Genomic DNA, 24064 nt, shown 5'->3' with positions numbered 1-24064 from the left:
GCACAAAAGCACCAGACAGCGTCACACAGAGCCCTGCTTAGCACCTGGAGGAAACAGGGAAGGGGAAGGGGCAGGTAAGTGCAGGACTTGTGCTCATTGAGAAACTGGATGTAACAGAGAAGAGAAACAGAAAACACAGAAATGGAGATTCTATCTGGAGAGGTAGGAAATCAATGAAACTGACAGTTGACTCAAGTAATACAGGCTTCTGCTGTAAAATGGGAGGGTTTGAGTTGGAGAGATCTGGTGATTTTAATAGACTGAAAGACCAAGTAATAGCCATGGAAAAGCCGAGTCTGATTTTGGGAGGTTCATGTTTGTGACTGAAAGTAGGAAAAAACACCCTGCTAAGCCTGCTCTGGAGGAGAAAACCTTTGGGGAGCTCAGTCTGCCAGGTCTGCAATCTTTGTGTGCAGGGTGGGAATGAGACTGTGCTGTCTTTCCAAAGCAGTAAGGGCTCAAAAAGTAAAGCAAATCTTAATAACAGATCCCCATGTGTTTTCAAAGTTTATTCAACATAATGTCATTTCAACTGTACCTGATCCTGTTGTCTTCTGACTTAGCATGCTTGATTTTTTTCCTTTTTTACTCTTCTTTGATATATTTTTTTAATATTTCCTTAGTTATAAAAAGACAGGAAGGGAAGATGCCTTTCTCTCCCTGCCCAAAGAACAACTACAAACCTCCCCCAAAAGCCACCAGTGGGTGGAAATACCAGCTCCGTCATGTGGACAGCCACGCTTGAGCAGCTGCTGTCGCCACCACCACTGTCACCCAGCAGCTTTATGGCCACCGCAGGGACACGCACAGCAGCTCACAGGCTACACACCCACCTCCAGCCCCACCGTGTCCCTCTCTCCCGGCCAGCGCGGGCAGGGCTGTGCCCACCCTGTGTCCGGCCAAATGCAGCGTCCTCGGTGCCACGGGAGCGTGTCACCTCCTGGCACCCAGAGTGCCCAGCTCGTGGCAGCAGCACAAGCAGCACGGAGACCCTGGGAGCGCAGGGTCTGTGAGCCCAGGGACGCAGCAGCGCTGGGGGACAAGCAAGCTGAAGAGCTGGGGCAGCTGCTGGCCGCGCAGCGTCTGCCAGTTCCTGCGCTAACGGTCTGGCTTTGGATTCTTGGAAATGCATCACTTGTAGAATAAAATCCTGCCTTCGGCTGCCAGTCTCTCGATGAGGCTGAATTCCATGTCAGCGTCGTGGACCCTCGTCCTGCGAAAGGCTCCGGACCAGCGGTTTTTCTCCCAGTAGTGGTGCCAGTTCCCTTCACTGTCTGCTCCGAAGCCAAACACAGAGACCTGCGCACACCCAGGGAGAGCCATTGCTGCACGGGTGCTCGGGCAGCCCAAGGCCGCACAGACACGCGGGGCAGCGCTGGTGACGTGGCAGCGCCCGGTCCTGCGGCCGCACTCACCTGCTGGCAGGTGTGCAGGGCAAAGAGCAGCGCCGTGAAGCCGGTTGAGGGGTAACGCCCGTGGCGCTGCATCCAATTGTCGTGGATGTACTTGAGGAAAGCTGGGCTCAGGATCAGCACCTGAGTGGGGAGTGGTGGAGCCATCAGCTGCGCACAGGACAGCCGCCCCAGCACAGCCATCAGCCCCAGCGCAGCCATCAGCCCCAGCGCAGCCATCAGCCCCTGCCCTCCGGCTCTGCCCACAGCCCACTGGTAAACAAGCCCGGTCTTGGCCCAGGGGGAGCTGGAGCCCGTTGAGCCCCTACCTTGTTTCTGTCAGCTTTGATGAACTGTTTCACTCTCACGTAGGTGCTGCAAAAGCCAGAGGACAGCAGTGAGCATGGGGCACTCCTGCTGCCGCGGCCTCTCCTTCGGAGCCCGTGTCAGCCTCATGGCACCCCCAGCCCCTTGGGCTGGCCCAGCAGCATCCCCTGGCTCTGAGAAGAGACACATCAAGCCCATGGCCCCACAGTGGGGACAGCCACCATCCCACCCACTGGGGTTGTGGGACTGCAGGATGCCCGAGCCCTGCGTGGATGGGTCAGTGCCCATTTCCCCAAACTATGGTGTAGAGGGATGCCAGGACCCCACCCAGGGGCCCAACATCCCACCGGGCCCGTGGTGCCAGGGCCCCAGCGTGGCACCAGGGTCCCCAGGACCACTCCACATCATCCCCTGGGTCTCCAGCGCAAGAGGTGCTGTCCCCTGAAGCCAACGCACCGTGTGAGCGCTCCGGTGGAGAAGGCACTGGCCACCCACTGCAGGTCCAGTGGCTTGAAGGGGACGAGGACGAGGTGGACACCAGGCCCGAGGTTCACTGCGCTCTCCGGGTACATGAAGTGGTGGGTTGTTCTCATGCCAACATCCAGCTCAAAGCCAGCAATCTTTGCTCTGTTCATCCTAGGGGACAGCAGGAAGGCACATCCCAAAGTGAAGGTGGACACTGTGCCAGTCCCAGGCTGCTGGTCCCACCAGGCAGGGACACCAGTAACCTGTCTGGCAGCAAAGAGGGGTCAGGGGTGTCACAGGCCCCGCGTGTGCCCCAGGGTGAGGGGCTCCAGGGAGCTGGGCCAGCGGCCCCTCTGCCTTCACAGGGCTTGTGCTGGCAGATTTCACAGGGCGGCTGGGGCTGTTGCACACCAGAGTCCCGGAGAGACAGGCACCAAGTCCCTTCGGGTCACCCACCTCAGCACCCAGTCATGGGCATCGATCTCCAGCCCGTGGCCAGAGCCCTTTAGCCGCCCTGAGTTCCCCACCACTGCACAAGTTCTGCAGCGAGACGGGTCCCACGCGTCACTGGTCGGTGCTGGGAGGACAGTGAAGAGCTGCTGAATGATGTCCTGGAGCTGGATGCCATTCGGGTGACCCTGCAGGGTCTGGAGGAGTGAGGACAGCGACAGGCAGCATCAGCCCCCCACACCAGTAATCCCAAAGGGGGCAGAGCCCCACTCCTCCCTGCAAAACCCCAGGAAAGGCACAGAAAAACCTGACGGGATTTTAGGAAAAGGGTGCAGGACAAACCAAAGAGGTGTGGGGGTTAGTGAGCTGGGGTTCCTGCCCCCCTTCATCCTCCGCCGCATCTGTTGGACTTCACCTTGGCCCTGCCCCACCGCAAACAGATGCACCCACCCACGCCCCACTCACCAGCCACCACCGCACCACGTCGGGGGGGAGCTCGTGGGCTGCGCCCGTCAGCAGAGGCCCCATGGCCGCATCGTAGCGGGTGTTGAACCACACAGAGCTGTTGGCACCGGCAGTGCAGTGGGCAGCGGGGGTGTCGAGGAGGGACGGAGCCCCAGGGAAGGGACCGAGGTTGTCTGTGGGGGCTCGGAGACATTGCCACAGGGCCAGCAACCCGCACAGGACCAGCAGCACCTGCATGCGCCTCCGGCACAGCATCCTTCATGCCACCTGCAGAGAGATGTCACAGAAACCAGTGACACTGGCACCACAGGACCCCTTCCCACCCACCCTCCCTGCCCAGCCTCCCGGGACACCCCTTGGCTGCTCACCAACCCTGCAGGGACCTGAAACAGCCTGGTACGCATTTCCTTTTCAAACCACTCCATGGCTTTAGTGCTGTGCTCTGCTCCTGGCACTGCCGCAGTTCCTTAGCTCTGGGCAGGGCTGGCTGGCAGCGTGTGCTGTACGCGGAGCCGCTCCCTGCCTGCAACACTTTCAGGGGCTGCAAATGGACTCATGAACAAGCAGCAAAGCGTTATCGCTGGGGCCACGAGCCAAACTACAGCTCCGCTCTGCAGCGGCAGCAAAGCAGCTCCTCAGCCGCGGGCAGCCCAGCCGCCTGCTCCCCACACCCGCGGCTCTGCCAGGGAGCCGCTGGGCAGAGGAACCCGCGGCCTCTCCGCCGCCGCCGAGCCCACGCAGGCGCCGCGCAACCAGTGAGACACTCCTCCCCCAGCAGCCCTGGGGTTTTGCATCTTCAAGGGCATTGCACCATTGCCAGGAGGAAAGAGCAGGAGGTACTAAAACTGCCATCTGTAGGCATGAACCTCTCATAAATACCCATATTTAAGTGACATTTCTGTTCTCCATCTAAAAGCACCCATGTAAACATAAAGTCAGAGGGAAAAGGGTTCTCTCGTCCTCAGGGAGCTCACTAAGTGCTGAGCCTCTCAGGATCTGGCTCCCCTGGGCCGAGGCAAGAGTGAGGCACAGGGATGCAGGGGCAGCTGCCATCCCAGCGTCTGAAGTGACTGTAGCAGGTTTGGGGGGGGTGGCCCTCTGTACTGGGAAAGCTGAAGGAGAGAAACCCCTCCTGTCCTCACGGGAGCACCCTGTGCTTCCGCCGTCCCCTGGGTGCTGATGTGGGGCCATGGATCAGCACCGGCTTCTTTGCTCTTCGTGAACCGTTTGCAGCTCTTGCAGCACAGACACACCTGCTCGCTGCGGGCTCCACCCAGCTGCACTCCACTCCGACCCGCAGGACGTCACCTCACAGCAAAGCTGCTGCTCCCCGGGGACTGAGCAACAAGCAGAGACAGGAGATGTTGGGGGGGGCTGGATAATCCCAGGGGTCTCAGCCCCCTGCAAGCCTGCCCTTTCCAAAAGTGACAGAGCCATCACTGCTTCTTGAAGGCAAGTGCGAACAAGCCACCACCAGCACGCTGGAGACACAGATGTGGCGGTTCCCAAGCAGGAAGCGGCCACAAAATGCCGGCTCTGCACCCCGCAGGCTCGGGGGGAACCCAAAGGCCCCTGATGGTCGCCCTGTCAGCAGCTGCAGATCCTCGTGGCTTAATCTTTTGCTATCTTGCAGCAGCCATGAGCATTTGACGTGATGGAGGCAAAGAGTATCCATCTGACGTGCTGGTCAGGCCAGGAGCCAGCAGTCCCCAGGGCTTGGATTGGGTGTTCGTGGAGCCTCGGGGTTTATTCAAGCTGCAGCCCATGGAGGGGGACAAGCTGGCTGGCAGCTGCATGGCGAGCGCCAGTGGCTCCGTTAAGCCCAGAGCCAGGGGGCTCAGGCGGTGCAGTGAATATTTCACAAAGCTTTTTGCAGTCGCCCATCACCTGGGAGGGCAGGGCTCTGGACAGGCAGGGCTGAGCGTCCCCGTGTCCCTGCCTGTGTCCATGTGCAGCCCCTGCTTGCAGATGGAATCTCTCTACCTGCACCCCCACAGCGGCTGAAACCTCCCCAGCCCCACACCAAGAGATGCCCTCGCCTTGGGGTTCCCCAGCCCAGCGCCATCAGCCACAAGCCACTGCGCCACAGCCCTGCAGCTGCTGTATCAGGCTGCACCCACTTCCCACAGACCTGTCCCTATCCCTGCTCAGCCCCAAGGGACACCACCACAAGTTCCCCAGCCCCACAGCCAGGAAAAAGGCCTTCATGGTGCCACAACCCCCTGGTCCCCCGCCCGCTGTCCCCAGGGCCCCTCACCTCCTTGGAGGAAGCGCCGCTGAGCAGGGTCAGGCGAATCTGATGCTCCTGGGCTCAGTGGCCTCTTCAGTGCTGGCTGCAAGTCGCAACTACCGCCAGGGGAAGAGGAAGTGTTGCACCATGACGTGGGGGAGAACAGAGCCTCGTGGCAAGCAGCGGTGAGGGCAGGGCTGCCAGCCCTCCTCCGGCGGTGCCCACCACCCCGGCACATCCCTCCCACACAGCCCAGTACCACAGTGGCTACTGGTCCTGCCGGAGCCAGATGCCCTGGCTGTGTTCCCAGGGCTCAATCAGGAAAGTCATCACCTAAATGTTCCTCTGAGGGTGGGAGAAGCTGCCTGGAGTGGAGCCACCCTCCTGCCCCTACGGGTCCTGTGGGGCAGCTCAACTTCTGCCACCACTGACACCAGCAGCACAGAGGTGTCCACAGCCTCGTGCATCCAGCAAATCACCGGCTGGTATCTTTTGCCCACCGGGATGTGATTTTGGCTGAGTGAGGGCAGGGGAAGGATGTGGAATGTGCCTCAGCAGCTGGAAAAAAACACGGTCAGTGAAGAAAAGCCATGCCAGCTGAACTCTGAGTAATTTTACCCAAGGGGAGGTCAGCCTCCTTTGTTCTGATGCCTGTGAGGGGTTTGGTGACTGAGAGAGACTGGCAAAGAGGAAGGACCTAGAAACTCAAACTAGAACAGCCCTGTGAAATATAGAGCACTGAAGAGCAGGTATTTATTGGCACTGGGCTCCAAGGGGCTCTCCACCATTGCTGGGTGGACAGGCACGGAAGGAGCAACGCCCTGATCTGCCACAGGGCACACACAGTGAATTAGGGGCAGCGCAGGCTCGGGGTGGTGCTGGCTCCACGTTTCCAAGCTCCTGGTGTGCTTGGCCCTCAGCAGAGCCCCTTTCCCAGGGGCGTACATGCCAGCACGGCGTCACCTGCAGCTCCAGAGCCCCGCGGGGCACAGCACTGCCCTGCTCTGCCATCCTGTTAGCACCAGCCAGGCAGGGAGCACCACGGCACAGCGTGGCCAGGGCGAGGCAGGAGCTGGGAATGGAACCATGCGGTGCTGCAGGGCTGGTTCCTGCATGGAGCACGTAGGTTGCTGTGTTTTCGCTGTTTGCTTGGCGCAGGTGTTCCCTGGGACAGCCCAGCACAGACAGGCAGGGATGCTGGGGCAGTGGAGCTGAGGGAGGTAGCAGCGGGTGAGATGGTGCTCACAGCCTGCTCATCACTCATCACTCATCACTGGAGCTCTTGGTGCAGTCAGGAGTTCGGGGAATTGCATTTTAAGCAGCTGATCAGATCTTCCTTCTTGAATTGAAGCAGGTCCTACTAATTGAGCACATGAACGAAAGAAGCAGGGAAAACACCTTGCCTGTGAGGCTGTCCTTCAATCCACCCTTTCTGTGGGGAGAAAGGAAGGAAAAGGAGTGGTGAGCACAGCACAGGGGTGTTGAGGGTTGCCAAGGAAAAGATGGAAGATGGAGAGACAGATGCAGAGCAGGAGATGACAATGGGTGCGACAGTCACAGGGCAGAGGTGAGAGGTGGATGGAGAGGGGATCATGTGCATCCCAGCGCTGGTCAGCATACACGGGTTCACTCACCCACCAGTTGCTGTCCTCCTTGTCAGACACCATAATGATCTCGCCTGTGCGGAACGTCAGCTCATCTTCCCGGTCAGCATCGCAGTCATAGAGAGCACGGACTCTGTGGAGCAGCAGCCTGTTCTGTGAGCAGGAGAGAGCATTGACAGGCCTCCTTAGCTTCATCAGACACAAACAGAAATAGCTCTAGTGTCTCAATCCCAGAGCCCCTGGCAAAGATGTGGGGAGCAAGGAGGAAAGACTGGGAGGTTTCTTGTGCAGAGGGAGGGCAGAGGTGGCAGGTCACCTGCTGGGAGTTTAGGTGGGACAGGGGACCAGAAGACATCCCCTTCTGCTGGAGCATCCTCCCAGGGCCACCTGCTCCTCTGCCGTAGGACTGCAGCACATGCAGCTGCACTGGCCAGGGTCCCAGTTCTCTCAAGGCACTTCTGTGCAGGGAGTCAGTGCTGCTGGTCTGCACAACCCCAAGGCCAGGCAACCCAACTGAGGTCTCCTAAGGAAAGGGCTCTGCCTCTGCACAGTGTCCTTGGGGAGAAGAGTGTCTTCTGGAGCACAGAGAGGCAGGGCCATTGTAGCCACTGCACCCTTGTCCGTGTCCAAAACTGTGCTCTGACCTGCCAACAACTCGATATCATGAATGAGGCTTCCCTCAAAAGGCAGTGGAGCCCTATGGGGATTCTGATAGCATTCCCAGCACCTAGCAGGGAGATGTCAAGGCCAGGGAGTCACAGCAGAAGTCCTGGCAGATGTGGGAGCTGAGCTGAACTTGGCCGCTGGCTACCTACCAAACTGCTCCTCCGAGGAAGAAGAGGTGGGCCAGCCCAGGCATGGCCAGGACATGGATCTGGCTCCTGGAGGGACTGGTATGGGCCGGGCTGTCCCACTTTGCTGGGGTCAGGCATGCAGACGGGGTCCGTGGCTTTCAGGGCACCTATGACAGGATCAGGATGGTCATCCCCCACCTTTCATCACGCAGGGACAACAGCAAGCACCATTGTCAGGCAACACAGTGCAGTGCTGTCCTCCGCGGTACAGCGTGGGCAACAAGCACCCAACAGTCTGGGAGCTGGAAAGGGGAGGAACTGGGGACGGGATGGAGAGGGGCAGCAGGCGAAGGGGACGTGGCCAGGAAGGACACAGAGTGGAGGCTGGGGTGAGAAGTGTGTTACTGGGAGATGGGCTGTGTAGCTCCAAGGTGCCCCACGAGCTGCCAGCACCAGGGGAAGGACTCGGCTGCCATGGGTTGTGTGCTTGGCACTCTCCATCCCCTCATGCTCCCCTCACTGCTGAGCCCTGCTGGAGCGAGGCTGTTCCTAGAGACACCCAGGGGCTCCAGCTGCCCAGATCTCCATCCTGGAGCACCTGGGACTGCTCCTGGCAGCGCTCACCGCTCCATCACAGGATTGTGTTGTGTAACCCACAGCCTCAGCCCCCCGGGCTGCCACCCTGCCTGGCTGTGGCGAGTGGGGCATCTTTCTGCCACAGGACACCCGTGGAAACAAATCCACTGCCTGAAAGATAGGAACGGGATTATTCCCATCTCCAAACTCAGCATCTTCAACAGCCCAGCAAACCCCAGCATAACCCTGCCCTGGAGGCACTGGTGTCCAACAGCCAGGGTGTGGGGAGCCCCCCTCGTGCTCGGCTCTGGGCACGTTGTCCAGCACTGCAGCTCCCGCAGCTCTCCCAGCCCCACAGCCAAGCAAGTAGCCTCACGGGCCTGGTTGGTGAACAAGGCTTGGCCAAAGCCACAGACAACCTGACCTAGTGTGCGTGGTGGACTGCAGACCTGCAGCAGGTCCTCCCCACCAGCATGCTCTGGCTCCCTGTCCCTCCAGAGCCTGTCCTGTGTTACCTGGAGCCAGGATGGTCGGGCTGGGCTGCTCAGGGCTGAGCGGGACCCATGGTGCCGGCTCTGAAGATGTGTGCTTGTGCTTGATGCTCAGAGGTAGGGGTGGGCCCCTCCTGCTTCTTGTGTCCTCAGCAAAGACAGACGAGCTGGTGAGGAAGGGTGAATATGCCCTCTGGGGAGCTAAACACAGAGGGAGAACAGATCAGAGGTCAGCAGCAAGCTGGTGAGCTCCTGGGGCAAAGCTCCAGGAGAGGCTGGGCACAAACAGATGGGCAGGGATTTTCTCTGCTTGCAGGTCTGGCTTGAGAAATGCATCAGGTTGGCAGCAGAGCTGAGATTGCAGAGGTGAAGTCAGGTAGGACCTGGTGAGTCTCCCAGAAAGCAGGGCGGACTCTTGGATGTGGGGCATACCATGGGAAGCCTGGGCAAGGAAGGTAGGTGCCAGTCTTGCTACAGAGCAGAACTGCGATGCTGCTGCTGTTTCTGCTGGTGGCTTTGTCTTCCCAGCCCTGTCTCTAAAGACATGCTCCTCTGCCTCTCCCAACAGCAGCAGCATTTGGGAGGGAACAGTGCATCCAGCATAGGATTTCCAAGTGCAACCATGTGCTGTCTTGCTCTTCAAAGCAGGGATCAGCACCAGGACAGACGGGCCAGCAGAAGCCAGCCCTGGTCCCTCGAGGAGCCCTGGGGCACCAGAAAACCCCTCACGCCCCGTGGGGGCCCAGCCCCCCCCCAGACCACCCTGTGCCGATGGAGCCAGGCTGCAGCCCCGCAGCCGCTGCCGTAGGCTCTCACCTGGCTTTGCCCGCTGGGGCGGGACTGGAGGGGCATAGGAGGGGGCTGGTGGCACGTCCAGGCTGCAGAGGTGGGTGGCTGGGGGAAGGCAGGTGTCCGGCCACCCACCCCAGGGCATTGTCCCTTCTGCCTCTGGCCTGGGGGCAGCAGCTGGGAGATGGTAGCAGGTCTGGGGACAGGCAGACGCCCTCTTCACAGGACCCAGCTGGGAAAGGGATTTTGTGGGTTAGACAGAGCAGGTACGGCCAGGCAGGTACCCAAGTGCCCACTCCAAAGTGTTAGGAGTGGGAGCAGTGGCAGTATGTGTGGCCCCAAGCCAGAGCCTGTCAGGACCTCACCTTCACATCCAGGTCTTCATCACTCTCATACATGTCATCGTGGCCCAGCCGCCACTCATACTCCACGTGGACATGAGGGTTGAACTTGTTGCTCTGGGCCTGCAGCAGCTGGGGCACAGAGGAGCTGCATAAGGACCCACCAGCCCTGTCCTGCCCCATTTCTCACCACCCACCCATCAGGACAATGTCTGCAAGTCGTGCTTCCCAGCAGCAAGGAGGGTTGCAAAGGTCTCCAAACACACAAATCAGGACATGGCAGAAGCAAAGTTTGGATTTGCTGAGGAGATGTGCTCACCCCACACAGCCTCAGCACAGCTCCAGGTCCCCTTGCCCAGGCACAGTGTGACCTCTGCCTGGCCTGACCCCAACCGCTCTGCCCTGAAGGACCCCACACCAGCACGGCCAGCACCTGCTCAACCCCTCTGCACCCTCCTCTGCATCCCACCCTGGCGCTACAGATGCCGAGGGGTACGGGTGGCCCTACAGGACGCATCCACATGGGTGTGGGTACCCACTGCTCTCTGTCACTGGGACATATCCCGAAACCGGGGGGGTGACAAGACACAGAGTCTTACCAGCTCTTCACACAGGGAATGTCTCATCCTCCTGGCAACATCCAGGGCCGTCTCTCCCGCTTTGTTAGCTGTGGTGGGAGAAATCGCAGCCTTGAATTCCACGAGCCCACACTGTGTTCAGCAAATTGAAGAGCAGTGCTGCATTTGGGGCATGTAGGGGCAACCAAGCTTAGAAGAAGGGATAGCCTGAACCTGGACCAAAACAGAGGCTCAGGCCACTAAGAGATGGTGGTGGGAAGATGAAGAAAATAGAAGGAGCTGAGACACCCAGACAAGGAGAAGGAGCATGAATAAATTCTGATGACTCACAGGTAGGACAGGATAGAGGGGCAGAAGAGCTCGATCACTGCCAGAGTCTAAAGGCTATAAAACCAGAGGAGGACTCCATAGCCAGCACACCTTGTCCTCTGTGTCACTGCAGGGAGCTTTGGGCAGAACCAATACATGTGTCCTAATGGCTGATGGAGACACAGACCACCCAGGCACCCAGGTCCCCATGCTTGCAAGCAGGGGTATGAGTGCAAGTGTGATCAAGTGACAACTGTTTTACTTCAGTTTCACTTTAAACTAAAACTCCTTCCTTCCTGGGAGGTCTGAGGGTGGGACCTGTGATGGTGGTGCTGTAATTCTGCAACCTTCTTATTTGTGCAAAACTCCTCCTTGCAGAGCTGCAGCACAGGTCTGGCTGGGGAGGGTGGGCTGGGGAGACTCTAGGGAAGGGGGTTGGTGGGAAAAGGGAACAGCAAGAGGTCTGCACTCTGAGGGACCACAGAGCATCCCCAGACCAGCAGCAGGGTCTGCTCTGTGAACTGCAGATGCTTGAGGTAGCGGTGGCAGTCAGCAACGACAGGCCAGGAATGGCTGTGACCAGTATGGCCAAGGCAGCAAGAAACTGGGCTGCCACATCACTGGAGGACACACACCCAGCTCCTGCCACCCCACCACGGTCTCTCTGCCCTCCAAGGGGCAGCCACCACGCTGGTCAAAGCGGGAAACAGGAGCATCCCAGGAGGCAAGCCTCAACACATCGACCAGCTCAGCTGGTGCCTGATGGTGTAAACAGTTTTGCCCCCCCATTTCATCAAGGATCCTAGTTTTAAAGCTCACTTCCGTGTTGTGAAGAGGAGATTCATGGGCTGTATAAATGGTTGGAGCTGTGATCTAGGCTCCAGAGCACCAGCATACGCTGTCTCTGAACCAATGTTTTGACAGCCCACCCACCTGCTCTCCAGCATCATAGCATTGGCTTTGAAAATGAATTAAGTGCTGTGCAGGTGCTGTGGCTGCCCATCTGGGAAGGGGGACAAGTGAGACAGAGCAGAGGCATGAATGAGCTCCCTGGGGTCAGGAGCACCCCAGAGCAAACTGGTTCCTCCCTGGGGAGCAGAGAAGAGCATCCCCTGCTCCGAGCTGGAGAGCAAAGCCACCACTTCTGAGCCAGGCTGTCAAGAGCAGGAACCTGTGAGGTGTGGTCACCCCACCCATGGAGAGCCACATGCACCCTGAAACGCTGACCCTGGAGAGCCAACCAAGAGCAGTATCAGAGCAGGGCACCCCACTTGACATGCAGAGAAGAGCCTGGGGCTGAGGCTGTCACCCTGTGGCCATGGTCCCCACCCAACACTGTTATCATCCCATCTCTCCCCAGCCGCAGACGAGCACTGCAGAGCACTTCAGCAGGGCTAAGGAGGTGTTTCCAGAGAAGAGCTGAGAAGACACCCTGTGTGTGCACTGGGTGGGGGGGTCCTGCGACCACTCACTGATGGCAATGTTGGCTTTGGCCTTCAGCAGCAGTTTGACACAGTCGGGTTTGTTGTGAGAGCAGCTGTAGTGAAGTGGTGTGTTCCCCTCTGCCGTCCGCTTCACCAGGCTCCTGCTGCAGCAGAGAGTGGAGAATGTCAGTGCCCCCGGGAAGGGGCTCCGGACACAGCAAACTCTGCCTGGGGCTGGCACAGGAGTCCTTCTTCCCACCTCGCCAGGAGAAGAGGTGGTCACCACCACTGTCACACCTCAACCCAGAGGAGACAAGGGAACCCAAGGCCCCTCTGATCAAGGAGCAGTTACCCCAAGCCCAGCCCAAGGCACGTTTGCTGGGAGACCTGCCCTGGTGATATTTCTCTTTTTTGGGAACATTTTGGAGAAGATCTTCAGCCTCGCACCTTTCACTAGCACAGCTTAGCCATGACAAGCTGAGTGGGTGTCATGAGCTTACCTGTTCCAGACAAGAAAATCGACGATGTGTAAAGAGGTTCGATCAGACAACAGCACAGCCAGGTGGAGAATGGTCTCCCCAGGTTCCTGTAACCAAGAAAAATGCAGGTGTCTGTGCACCACCACCACAGATAGCAGCACCGTCCTTCTGGGACTGTCCTTACACATTTAAAATCCCTGAGAGGTGAACAGGTTTGACTCTTTCAGAGCCATGGCCATCAGGGCTGGTGAGAACCTAGTTAACATGCATATAGCCATGGCTCATGGCTTCATGAAGAATAATCAATCAGCCCCTTTTCATGTTTAAGAACTGAGGCAAGCAGAGGTCACTTGTCTCCCCAGGCCAGTGGCTGAACTTTGACGAGTTTGTGATCCCACCAGAGCCCTGGAATGTGCAAAAGCTGCTGCTGCAGCTGCTTCTCACTTGCCAGTTTGTCCCAACACATCCCATAGTGATGGAGTTTCTTGCTCACTGCAGCATTTTTCTCCTTCTCTTTTATTCTGGAGGGCACCCGCTGTGTCCTTGCTGGCAAAGGGGGTGGCACGGTGGTGTCCCTGCAGCTCCAAGGGTTAGGGCTGCACTCGCCTCTTGCACTTCCAGCAAGGACCTACACCGCAGTTTTGCAGGAAAAAATGCTGCCCTGATTTTTTCACCTCACAGTGAGACTTGGATGTCCTGAGAAAATCCACTCAGAAGTTTACAAGTAAATCTCAGTTACAAGTTGGCCTTCGGAAAGCCCTGGGCCTGTGTTTGTGACTTCTGGCCCCGGCGCACACAGCACGAGATGGGCTGTGGGGTCACAGCCAGAAAACCTCCCTCTGCTGTTACGTTCCTCACCCTGCTCGTGTCTGCCAGTTGCTCCCAGCTCACAGAAAGCTCTTTTTTCATGAGAAAACTCTGTCCCCTCCCACGCATAGGGACCCCTCTGGACAGGCTGTTTGCCATACAGGCCCACAGAACAGGTAGCCATACCTGCAGAGGTGCCAGCACAGGCTCGCTCAAATCCACATTCTGCGCATATGCTTGGAGCAAAGAAAATATGTCCTTGTCTTTGGTGGCTTCTGGGAGGCTGGAGCACTGAGCAGCAGGGCTCCTCTTGGCATATTTCTTCTCAACATACTTGGAAATGATAAAACTTTTCCGCAAGGCCCTGTCAAGGACCAGCCAAATGGGAGTTAGGGGTCACAGAGTGACCCAGTGAGCAGTCCAGGGCCACCCCCTCCTCTCCTGCTGCCCCAGACAACTTCCTGCTCTCTCCTTCACACCTGCCAGACAGTTTAGAACCTTTCCTCTCTCTGTCACATTCCCCAAACTCCCCTGCAGCAGCGTTCACAATAACTCTTACAAAACACTGTGGTTTTCTTAAAGCTTCCTCTCCTGCAGTTACATAATTAAATGAGAACTTGACTTCTATGCATATAAATCATGAGCACTACCATGGCTGGGGATGAAGACCCTGTACCCACCATGGAAAACCAGAACCAGCTCCCCATCTTTCCTTCCAATGGGGATCCCACCACCTTCACCCAGCACTCCAAGCCCTGGTGCTGGGACGGACGGAGCAGGGTCGGTGCCTCTCCTCCTCTCCCTGGCACCATCGCTTTCCAGAACATCCTCCATCGCCTCTGCTCCATGATGAGGAACCCTGACTCCTCCACCCTTCCCATTAGGAGATGCTCAGGTGTGCACTGGGGATTTATAGACAGTCCTGGAGGTGTTTTCTGCTCTCTTTTCCCCTCCCTTCCTCCACAGCCCTGACCCATCCTTTGCCTTTCAGACTCCTCTGCCCTCACAGTTCAGTACTGGGCTCAGCTCCCTGACTGGGAGAATTAGAGGAACGAGCAGAAAGCCCAAGGACTGGGAAACACCACATGGCATGAACTGGCTGAGAGTATCCATGGGTCAGGAACAGCTTCCAGACAAGGGCTGGCTGAGTAAGCTGGGACTCTCCCCCTGGAGAGGTCAAGAAGCAGTGGAGAGCCAGAGGATCTGGGGTGGCTGCAGATGCCCTAGGGGCAAACAAGTGCTCCAAACAGAAAAGGCCATTGGGGAAGAGCAGAATTATTAATTTTGTGCAGTTTCAGTTTCCCCAGCATGCAGGTGGAAGGGTGGATCTGGCAACTTGGATCTTGACCACACTGTTTCCATTATGTTTTCCTGCTCTCCCAGCTCTTTGCTGCTCTCCCCCTGCCCAGTGCAGTTCCTAATCCACCTGTACACTGCAGGGTAAGTCCACACTGCCTAAACGGTGTCCTAGTCAGGACTTACACTCCTTTAATGGAACCTAATCGTGCCTGGTCTGCCCACCCTACAGCCCCCTGAAAGTCCCCCTGGCCCCTGACAATAAGTTCCCCAGCTATAAGTTTCCCCCAGGAGTTCTGCCGCACCCCAGATTTAAGGCACTAAGCCCTGGAGCATCCGCCAGCTATTTCTGGTACCAGCCACACATCTGAGCCCCCTCGTGTCCTCTCCAGAGGCTGGAGGCTGAGGTGCTCCAGGATGAAGGATGGGCGTTCCCGCCTCCTCAGCGGATCTTTGCTGATCCAGCTGATCCCACAGACCCTGGGACTCCGCCACTGGACACAGTGAACCATTCTGCACCACAGCAGTCCCTGTCCCCATCTCACTCCACCCTCCCGCCCTTCCCTGCCCTGTTGATGTGCAGCCAGGGACGTCATGCTTGGCAGCTTCACTTGGCTTTTTACATTTCTCTTCTTGTCACTGCCTTTCCAGTACCAATTCCTCAACCCTTGTCGTGACCTCCAGGCTAATCCTTGAGCTCTCCTGCTGGCTCTTCCTCACTCTTTGTCTCTCCTTTATCAAACCTTTCCCGCTGAGCCCGAAGAAATTTCTTCTAAAGAGAAGCTACGATCTGGGGAGGGGATCTGGCAGTGCGATGCGTCAATGCGGGCAGCACACAGGACCATAGAGCGTGTGCCCGTGGGTGAGGGTCCTGTATATAACCTCCCACAAAAAACAGTTCTGGCAGAGCAACTCACATGTCACTGTGCTCTGTGGGCTTCAGGGAAAAGCTGGGGAGATTCGCTTCCATGATGCCATTGAAGCCAGAGTTGCCAATATTCTTCACCACCTGCAAAACAGACAAGCCAGAAGTGACATGGGACACGCAGCAGCTCTGCATGCGTGGCAGCAGTAGAGGGAGCTCCAGGCTGAGTTCCTGACCAGGTATCAAGGGGATGTCCAAGGGGTACCAGGATGTATATTCCCAATGACTGGACACTCTGCCCTGACTCCTACTGCTGAGATGTCCCAACTCCAGCAGTGGAACCAACCCCAGAGCCAGCCCCTGGGCTGGGATCTGGGCCAGCAATGATCCCTCTCAACCGCTCCCACCCCTGCCCTGATCCCCACCAGCTGCAAGCACAGCCCTACCAAACCCATCAGCACCTGGAGCACCATGGCCCTAAAACAGCCCCATGCAAAGCCTTCCCCCCCTGCCCACCCCACACTCTGCTGTAGCCCAGTTCATCTCAACTCTGCCCCACAGCTCCCCAGCACCAGGGGACACAGATGGGGAGAGGGGACTGAGGGAGATGGGTGACACAGCAACAGCAAAATGACTCACTCCTCTCCTCCCTGAAGATGATAATTCCTGCCACAATAACCACTGAACCCTGGGAATTACATGTGGGTATGGGTCAGTTTGACAGGTGAAAAAGCCATTGGATTAACTTAGTTTCAGGAAGGCACTGGAGAAGCCGGGGGAGGCTTGAGGGCAGAGCACACCAGCAGCGTCCTACCAGCAATTCAGAGGTTGCCAGCTTGTCCAGGGACAGCGACTGGATGCGGGAGAGATTTGCACCTATCTCTCTATGAATCCCAGAGCACTCAATGCAGATCAGGATGCCCAGGTTAATGGAGAGCCAAGTGGGATCTGTAGAGACGAGACTGCCAGGCTCATGCACATCTCCTGCCTCTCCTCCCCGTCGGCCCCCACCACCCCAGGGCACAAGCCCCACGGCAGGACAGATGGAAAGGCAAGACACCAGGTGGCTGCAGGTTTCCGGGAGCTGGATGCCATGAAGGGCAGGGCAGAGCTCTGCTTGTCCAGGAGGAGGAAACATGGCAGCACCACAGCCGTGGGCTGGTTCTCACCTGGGGCCGAGCAGTCGCAGCACTCCCTGTTCCCGGGCATGCCCCTGACCTCCTGGATGATGGCCTGGGTCAGCTCCTCCTGGCTGCTCTCCCCTCCACCCTGTGCCTTGCTGAAGGCCACGTTCAGCGCCTCCTCCTTGCTGTTGCTGAGGACAGACACCCAGCTGCATGGGCAGAGAGCGGCTTAAGCATTGGGTCCCCTGCAGCCGTGCTCAGGCTGCAGGGCAAGGAGAGCAGTGGGGCTCATCCCACCGCTGCAGGGACATCCCGCTCTGCCCCAGCCTGCCAACAGCCGCCACACACACAGGTCCTGCACAGGACCCCAGCAGCAAACTGGGTGCCAGGAGCCTCCATCATGCTCCATGTCCTGCTTGTGGCCAGCCAGCCCGCCCGGCGTGACTGGGACACAGTCAGGATGGGAAAGGCAGTGAACAGGGTGCTGTGGTGCACTGCTCAATTAGCCAAATCGCTGGCTCCTCATCAGCAGCCAGAGGAGTATTTTTTTCCGTACTTACATGACACAGTCCTGCTCATCCTCTGCCAGGAAGCGGTATGTGCGGTTGTCTGAAACACACAGAGCCGGTCTCCTCTAGACACCCCACTCAACCGCCTCACCTGCCAGGCTCACAGCAGGGCACAACACACCTGAGCTGAGCTCAGCAGAGCTGGGAGCAATCTCCAGCCCGGGCAGCTGGGGTGACAGTCGCCTCCATCTCACTCAGCCCCTCCCCAGTGCACCCCATGGACTTGCTTCTGTACCAGGGGTGCTGGTGTCAGCTGAGCTGCAGCCCGGGAACTACGGTTGTGTGGTCCCCACACACCCCACGCTGCCCCGTGGCAGGGCTGCCCATCTCGCAGCCTGCATGTGTATCACTGCTCCCGAGCAGAGCTGCCTCCTGGCACGGTTTCCCCAGGGTAATCCCCCCAAGTTAGCCCAAAGCTGCAGAGATTCCTCTCATCCTTGCCCTGTCCAAACCTCTGTCTCCTCTCCAGGCCCTTCCCAGAGGAACCACAGGGCGGGCGCCAGCACTCACGGGAAACCAGATCGAAGCACTTCTTGTCATCTGTGTTGGGCTTCACCTGGCAGGTCAGTAAATTCAGCTTGGCTGGTGGGCGGTTGAGCTACAAGCAGAATGGAGAGGCATCAGAGGGCTGTGGAGCAGCAGTGATGAGCACTGCCTGGCTCTGGAGGCAGATCTGCCTTGTGCCCAGCGCTTTGTCTTTGGCTCCACTCTCAGGATCAATACAAGAAATAGCAACATGGACCTTTTCTTTCCCAACAGCCACCCCATGCTTGGAGCCAGGTCCCTGGGCTCATGCCCCTCCATGCACACAGGCACGTGAGGACCTCCTGTGTTTGTATACACTCTGGGGTTGTTCTCTGGGGTTGCAGGGACTTGAGTCTCAACAGAAGACCTCCCACACCAGGGCAGCCCAGCAGGGCAAGCAGCAGGCATGAGGGCTCTGAAGAGCCCCAGGAAGCCACCACGGTGTGGGGCAGTGGTAGACTCTGTGGACACTGTGGGGATGTGCAGCAGCTCCCAGGCAGAAGCAGAGCAGAGTGGAAGAAGTGGTTCCTACCGTGCTGTGAGAGACGGTCAGATAGCCATTGCTGATGGTGCATTTCCTCTTCTGCCAGACTTTTCTCAACCTGGAAATGAGTGGAGGGTGAGCTGAGAGGACACACACCTGCGGAGGAGCATACATGCAACACAGCGCAGCACTGGCAAATGCAAGAGCCGTGCAAGACAGCACGGGGCTTCAGCTCTCATCATGCATGTCAGCTGGGCTGGCACAGACAGGGTCTGTTGCTCTTCGTCTGTTCTGGGCTAAGAAGGACACATCATATGGCATAAGACAGACTTGTACAGACAGGCAGCACAGTCGCTGTGGAGGTGATTCAGGTGCAGGGCATCAATCGGGGCATCAGAACCAGCCAGCAGAGCATGCAGCCCTTTGCAGAAGCCCTCAGCAAACATCCAGGACCATCACCTCCAGGCTGCTCCCAGGCTGGCTGTCCTGGGCCCGCCAGTCAGGGCGGACCACAACATGGGAGAAAGCGGGAAGAGACACACCCAAAACTTCAGTCTGCAGTGACGGAGACTCCTGAGCCCCAGTTCATGATTTTCAGTCCAGTTTCAGGTTTTTCTAGGACCCTTCACAGGCCTTTCCAGGTGTGGAAGTCTCCCAATGCAGGAGCCCTGTGATTCCCAGCAAGCATCCTCCCATGCACCAGTGGGAGATGATCCTCCTTGCAAAGGCAGTGGAGCGCTTTCCAGGGCCTGGCTCCTGGCAGAGGGGCACAGGACGGATGCTGGTTCCCTCTGAGTGTCTCCCACCAGGAAGGATGGAGCGGGAGAAGCGCCAGCCCTCCCAGCACAAGAGCTTGGGGTGTTGGGTGAAGGTGGTGGGATCCCCATTGGAAGGAAAGATGGGGAGCTGGTTCTGGCTTTCTGTGGTGGGTGGATGGGTCCTTGACCCCAGTGCTCACAGGGCCTGAGGGGATATTGTGCAGCTTCACGGGAGAGGAATGCTCTCAGAGCTAAATGACGGACACAAGCTCCTGCAGCTCTGTGTTGAAAGCTGTTGGAGGCCGGGACAGTGTCGAGCACCCTTCATGTGTGCTTGTCCTGTTCCCCTGCCTTGTGGCCACCCCAGGAAGAGGAGGCTGATCTGGATGAGCCCTGCTCTGGCCCCAGCTCACCAAAGCACAACTGAAAGGGCCATGCTGGATCCCAACTTACCCATCGCTTTTCTTCAAGAGAGTCCCTGACTTCTCAGTGCCGTACTGCTTGGTCCCCTGCAGCTGGTGCATGTTGTACCCTGCCTGCTTGTTCCCAGGGTCCTGGCAGAAGGAGAGAAAGAGCAGCAAGGCCCTACCCCATCTATACCACTGGCAACCAACAGCATGTCCTCACGGGACTGCCGCGGACCCTGTGCTCCCCCAGAGCTCACCAGAAACCCCGCGGCTTTCTGCACGGCAGGCAGGCACTATGTAAGCAGCCGCCATGCCTTGCCCTGTGCGGACACCACCCGGCTTTCCCACACAAAGATCAGATTTTACCTCTTTCTGCTCCAGGCGCAACGCTGTTTTCAGCTGATCCCGGAGGGAACAAAGCTGCTGCTTCTCTTCCTCCTGCCTGATCTTCATCTGAAATGTGCTGGCGCACAGTGAGCTGCTGAGATGGCAGCAGGAGGCTCCTGCCGCAGCATCCCCCTCATCCCAGGCACAGCGGAGGTGTCCCCACGCCACCCTCTGCCCTCATCACCGCCCCACATTCGTGGCATGCACCGAGCCCCATTCCTAGCGGGGGAGGCTGCTGCTCTCCGCAGTGTAAAAACAATCAACAGCTTGAGGGTCACTGTGGTGGTTGCTTTCTTTTTTCCCTTGGTAGTGTTAGTAGTTAAAGTAATTTAAAAGCCTCCAAGCCATCAAAATGTTGATGGACCTTCGCACATGACTGTGGCCCTGAAGCGAAGCCTGGAGCTTTGTCTGCATGGGGGATCCATAAGGTGCTGCTTGCTGTGCTCTGTTACCCTGCTCTGGGGTGGCACCTCCCCTCTTTTTGTTGTTTACATAATGAATTTTAATATGAGTGATTACAAATTATGGAACAACAGGTAACACCCCGAAAGGAGATTAATTCAAAAAAAACCAGTAGACGCTCAGACGACACACGCACTGCAGGACCAGGAGAGACGAGTACAAGTGATGTTGACACAGCAACGGGATGGGGACCATAACTCAAACCTCTGCAAATCTTGGCTTGCAAGGAGGTGTGGAGAAGGATGAACAAGCCCAAGCAAACTGGAACTGAGGTCTAGAAATGCTGGGAAACCGACAATAGCTGAAGTTCACAAGGCTTACATGACCTGCCCCTACAGCTAACGAAGCCCCCAAGGAAAGGCATTAAGAGCTTAAGTTGGCAGCAACAGGCATGGCAAGACAAGAGCACAAATGAGAAATCTGGAAGTCCACAGAGCAGCTAGGGTTTTGGCAGATGAATATGTTAGTGTCTCCTTTGTACCCATGTTTATGCTTGTTCTTCCTACTGTCTGCCCCGGGGTATGGCATCACAATTTTTCCCTCTCATAGTGATGGCTGCGTTTCACCCCTCCATGGGCCACTGTGCATCAGAGGATCAGGAAATAACAGTTAATAGATGTGAATAGCTGCCAAAGTGCTCAGCTGTGCTGCTGCAGAGGAAGAGGAGGCCCCGGGGAAGACGTCCCTGCTCTCCAGCTGCCTCCCGCTCGCCACACCTCACTGCAGATGAATACTCACGCTCTGCAGCTCCAGGATGAGCTTCTCTGTAAACTTATTAAGTTTTACCATCGTGTTTAAACATTCCTGGACAAAACTGAGAGAAGAGTCTAACATAAGGGCATGTCCTGAAATCCTGCTCTTAGCACCACCTGTGAAGCCCCCAGTTCCTGGGCTCCTGCGAGCTCCTGCCTCAGAGGCCATCATGCCTTCAGCAGGCAGCACTTTCGCTTTATAGTTGGAAAAGTCTTTCTTAAGAAATGTATTTTAGAAAGATTTGGAGGCAGTTAAGTTCATGGAGAGTGCTCAGCATTCTGTTTGCTTTGCATCCCATATTTCTGGTTTACACTGCCCTACGAAAATGTTGGAATAAAGAGAGGAAACACACTCCATTGAGACTCTTGCCTCCACCCTCCAGGAGAAGAGGACTTGTGCCACATTACAGAACAGGCAAAGCCAACTGCAGGAACCCAGGTCCTGCAAGTTAATCCACCCCCAGGTCCCCTCTACAACCAGCCCTTCTGGAGAGAAAGGGCGTGTGGACAGGTCACCGGTCGCTCTTACTTGAACTTGAGCTGCAGTGCTTAATGTGGTTTTGCAGCAGGTCAATCCCTTCCTTGGTTTTAATCTCATTCACTTTGATTAGATGCTGAAGGGAAAAGGACACAGGGGATTAATTTGTAGCTTAGAGAGAAAAGCCCTTTCTGCACTATTTGATGACACCACCGCCCCCACCTCCCAGTGTGCTGTGGCCCATCCTGGCAGTCCTGGCTGCTTTGAAACAATCCCAGGTCGGGGGGCAAGTGGGAAACGCCACCGTGAGAGTCACTGCTGATGTCTGGCCGCTCCAGACCCCGCTCTGCTGGGGCTGTGGCATGGATGCCGTGCACCAATGGAAGGGAAATTCATCCCTTGGATGTCGAGTCAGCAGCTCTGACAACACTCCACGTGGCACAGGATGGTTCCTGTCCTTATCTCACACATGTTCAACTGGAAGGTCCTGCGCTCCTTCTCCACCTCTTGGGTGATCTCCTCCCGGCTCACCTCACTCCACACCATGCCATGATGCTCGGCCAGCTCACGCTTCTCCTTCTCGATCTTGGCGCTCAAGGAAGGAGGAGAGACACGTGAAAGGCTCCATCTGACTGCTCACCAGTGAAGGCAGAGAAAAAACAGCTTCCAAATCCAGGCCTTGGGGTGAGGGAGCCTGAAGACTTAGAGTTTGCACTCATAGTCTTTGCAGGCCTTCTCAAAGGGCTTCTTGAGCTTCTGGGAAGATCCAAAGGCACCATTTAATGACTACAACCAGGGCAGAGCCTTCCTCATCCTCAGCGTACTGCGTTCCCGTTGGGTCACCCTTGCATAAGGGCCCTTGCAGACCCAGGACACGGCTGTCTACAGGAGTGTCCTTCCCCAGGAAGGTCCTCGCCTCTCCTCAGTGCACAGCAGACAAGTGCTCACAGATGCAGGTTCACTCACGGGTACATGCTTGCACACACACGCAAACACACAGAGGCTCCAAAATATACATCATGCATATGTGCATCACATAGGCATGTGCACAGCAGCACCCAGCAATAACGCCTTTCTCAGACTCGCAATTTTAAGGGCAGGAGGAATTTCTCAGACATGCATGACCCAGAAATTACCAACCGGGTTCTCACCTGATGAAGCCAGAATGTTGGGTTTAACCAAAATGCCACTCAGAAAGACATCAGAACCTGACAACACCAGCACAACCTCATCCTTCCCTGGGTATTCATTTAAAGGTGAATTAGTCTTGCTGCTAAAAAGCTGTCATTTGTTTCCCATTTACTTTGCATGACTTTAGCTTCTCTCCAGTGGTTACCATCTTGGTATGTTCATCTGCATTTGTCCATTAAATGCATTTACTCAGATCACCCATGTTGTGCCGTGTTCTCACCACTGATTGCTCTGCAAACCTCTGTGTCAAAGACACAATAAATCAGGTTGGAGGGGTCGTCAGGAGGTCTCTGATCCAACCTCCTGCTCAAGGCAGGGACAACACTGAATTCAGAGCAGGCTTTGTGCAGGCAGATGTCAAAAAACCCAAGGATGGAAATCCCACAGCCTTTCTGGGTCCCTGTCCCAACGCTTCTCTGTCCTCCGAGGTGAAATTCCTTTATTTCTTTTATTTCTATTTTATATATCTATATCTATTTTATTTCTAATTTTTATTTCTATTATTTAATTTCTTTATTTCTTTATTCTTAAGGAGCGGCTGAGGGAGCTGGGGGTTCAGCCCGGAGAACAGGAGTTGAGGGGAGACCTTCTGATCTCTGAACTGCCTGAAAGGAGCTTGGAGCCAGGGGGGGTCGGGCTCTGCTCCCCAGGAACAAGCGCCAGGACCAGAGGAAACGGCCTCAAGTTGCGCCAGGGGAGGTTGAGGTTGGATCTGGGGAACAATTTCTTCCCCAAAGGGCTGTCGGGCACTGGAACAGGCTGCCCAGGGCAGTGCTGGAGTCACCATCCCTGGAGGGGTTTAAAAAGCATTTAGACGAGGCTGTCAGGGACATGGTTTAGTGCTAAAGTTAGGTTAGGTTATGGTTGGACTCAATGATCCTGAGGGTCTCTTCCAACCGAAACGATTCTATGATTCCATTTATGTCAAGGCAGAACCTGTCAGGGCAGATCTTGCATTTGTCTCCACTCTAATGAAAATGTCAAACTGATTCAGGTCAGCCTCTGATTCCTGTTGGATCCCATTAGGAATATCTTTAGCCTAATCATGACTCCTTGCAGGCAGCTGGTTTTTTCCGTCTCTGCCTGTTTTCTTTGTTCTAAATCTTCTTGACATCATCCTTAACAATGCAAATAGTGGATTTTTTCCTTCATATTTTTACAAACTTTTATCAATCTGGTTCACACCAGAAAATCTAGATTTTGTTCTGTCCTTCTACTTTCATGCTCCATACTTCCAAATGGATGC

At 56.6% G+C, this 24064-nt stretch overlaps 2 protein-coding genes across 2 annotated transcripts; both read right to left on the bottom strand.

The window, feature by feature from the left end:
- Nucleotides 1-1131: 1131 nt before the first annotated feature.
- On the bottom strand, nucleotides 1132-5428 carry LOC135994698 (CMP-N-acetylneuraminate-beta-galactosamide-alpha-2,3-sialyltransferase 2-like). Its single transcript, XM_065645485.1, has 7 exons — nucleotides 5356-5428; nucleotides 3099-3365; nucleotides 2640-2830; nucleotides 2175-2354; nucleotides 1721-1766; nucleotides 1416-1535; nucleotides 1132-1299 (listed from the first exon to the last, which is right to left on the bottom strand). Exons 2-7 carry the CDS (start codon nucleotides 3351-3353, stop codon nucleotides 1132-1134), a joined length of 960 nt encoding a protein of 319 aa, XP_065501557.1. The 5' UTR covers nucleotides 3354-3365; nucleotides 5356-5428.
- Nucleotides 5429-6688: 1260 nt separating this feature from the next.
- LOC135994693 (arf-GAP with SH3 domain, ANK repeat and PH domain-containing protein 2-like) lies at nucleotides 6689-22188 on the bottom strand. Its single transcript, XM_065645477.1, has 21 exons — nucleotides 22063-22188; nucleotides 21691-21763; nucleotides 21136-21224; nucleotides 19915-20001; nucleotides 19595-19695; nucleotides 18432-18501; nucleotides 17885-17972; nucleotides 17366-17414; nucleotides 16851-17014; nucleotides 16496-16629; nucleotides 15734-15825; nucleotides 13707-13884; nucleotides 12735-12820; nucleotides 12283-12398; nucleotides 10523-10590; nucleotides 9948-10055; nucleotides 9610-9814; nucleotides 8818-8994; nucleotides 7748-7893; nucleotides 6963-7085; nucleotides 6689-6760 (listed from the first exon to the last, which is right to left on the bottom strand). Exons 1-21 carry the CDS (start codon nucleotides 22171-22173, stop codon nucleotides 6689-6691), a joined length of 2337 nt encoding a protein of 778 aa, XP_065501549.1. The 5' UTR covers nucleotides 22174-22188.
- Nucleotides 22189-24064: the final 1876 nt, after the last annotated feature.

Source organism: Caloenas nicobarica, chromosome 15 (assembly GCF_036013445.1).
Source record: "Caloenas nicobarica isolate bCalNic1 chromosome 15, bCalNic1.hap1, whole genome shotgun sequence".
NCBI lineage: Eukaryota > Metazoa > Chordata > Aves > Columbiformes > Columbidae > Caloenas > Caloenas nicobarica.
The sequence above is the reverse complement of the archived record's forward strand: the minus strand, read 5'-3'. Positions and strand labels throughout refer to the sequence as shown.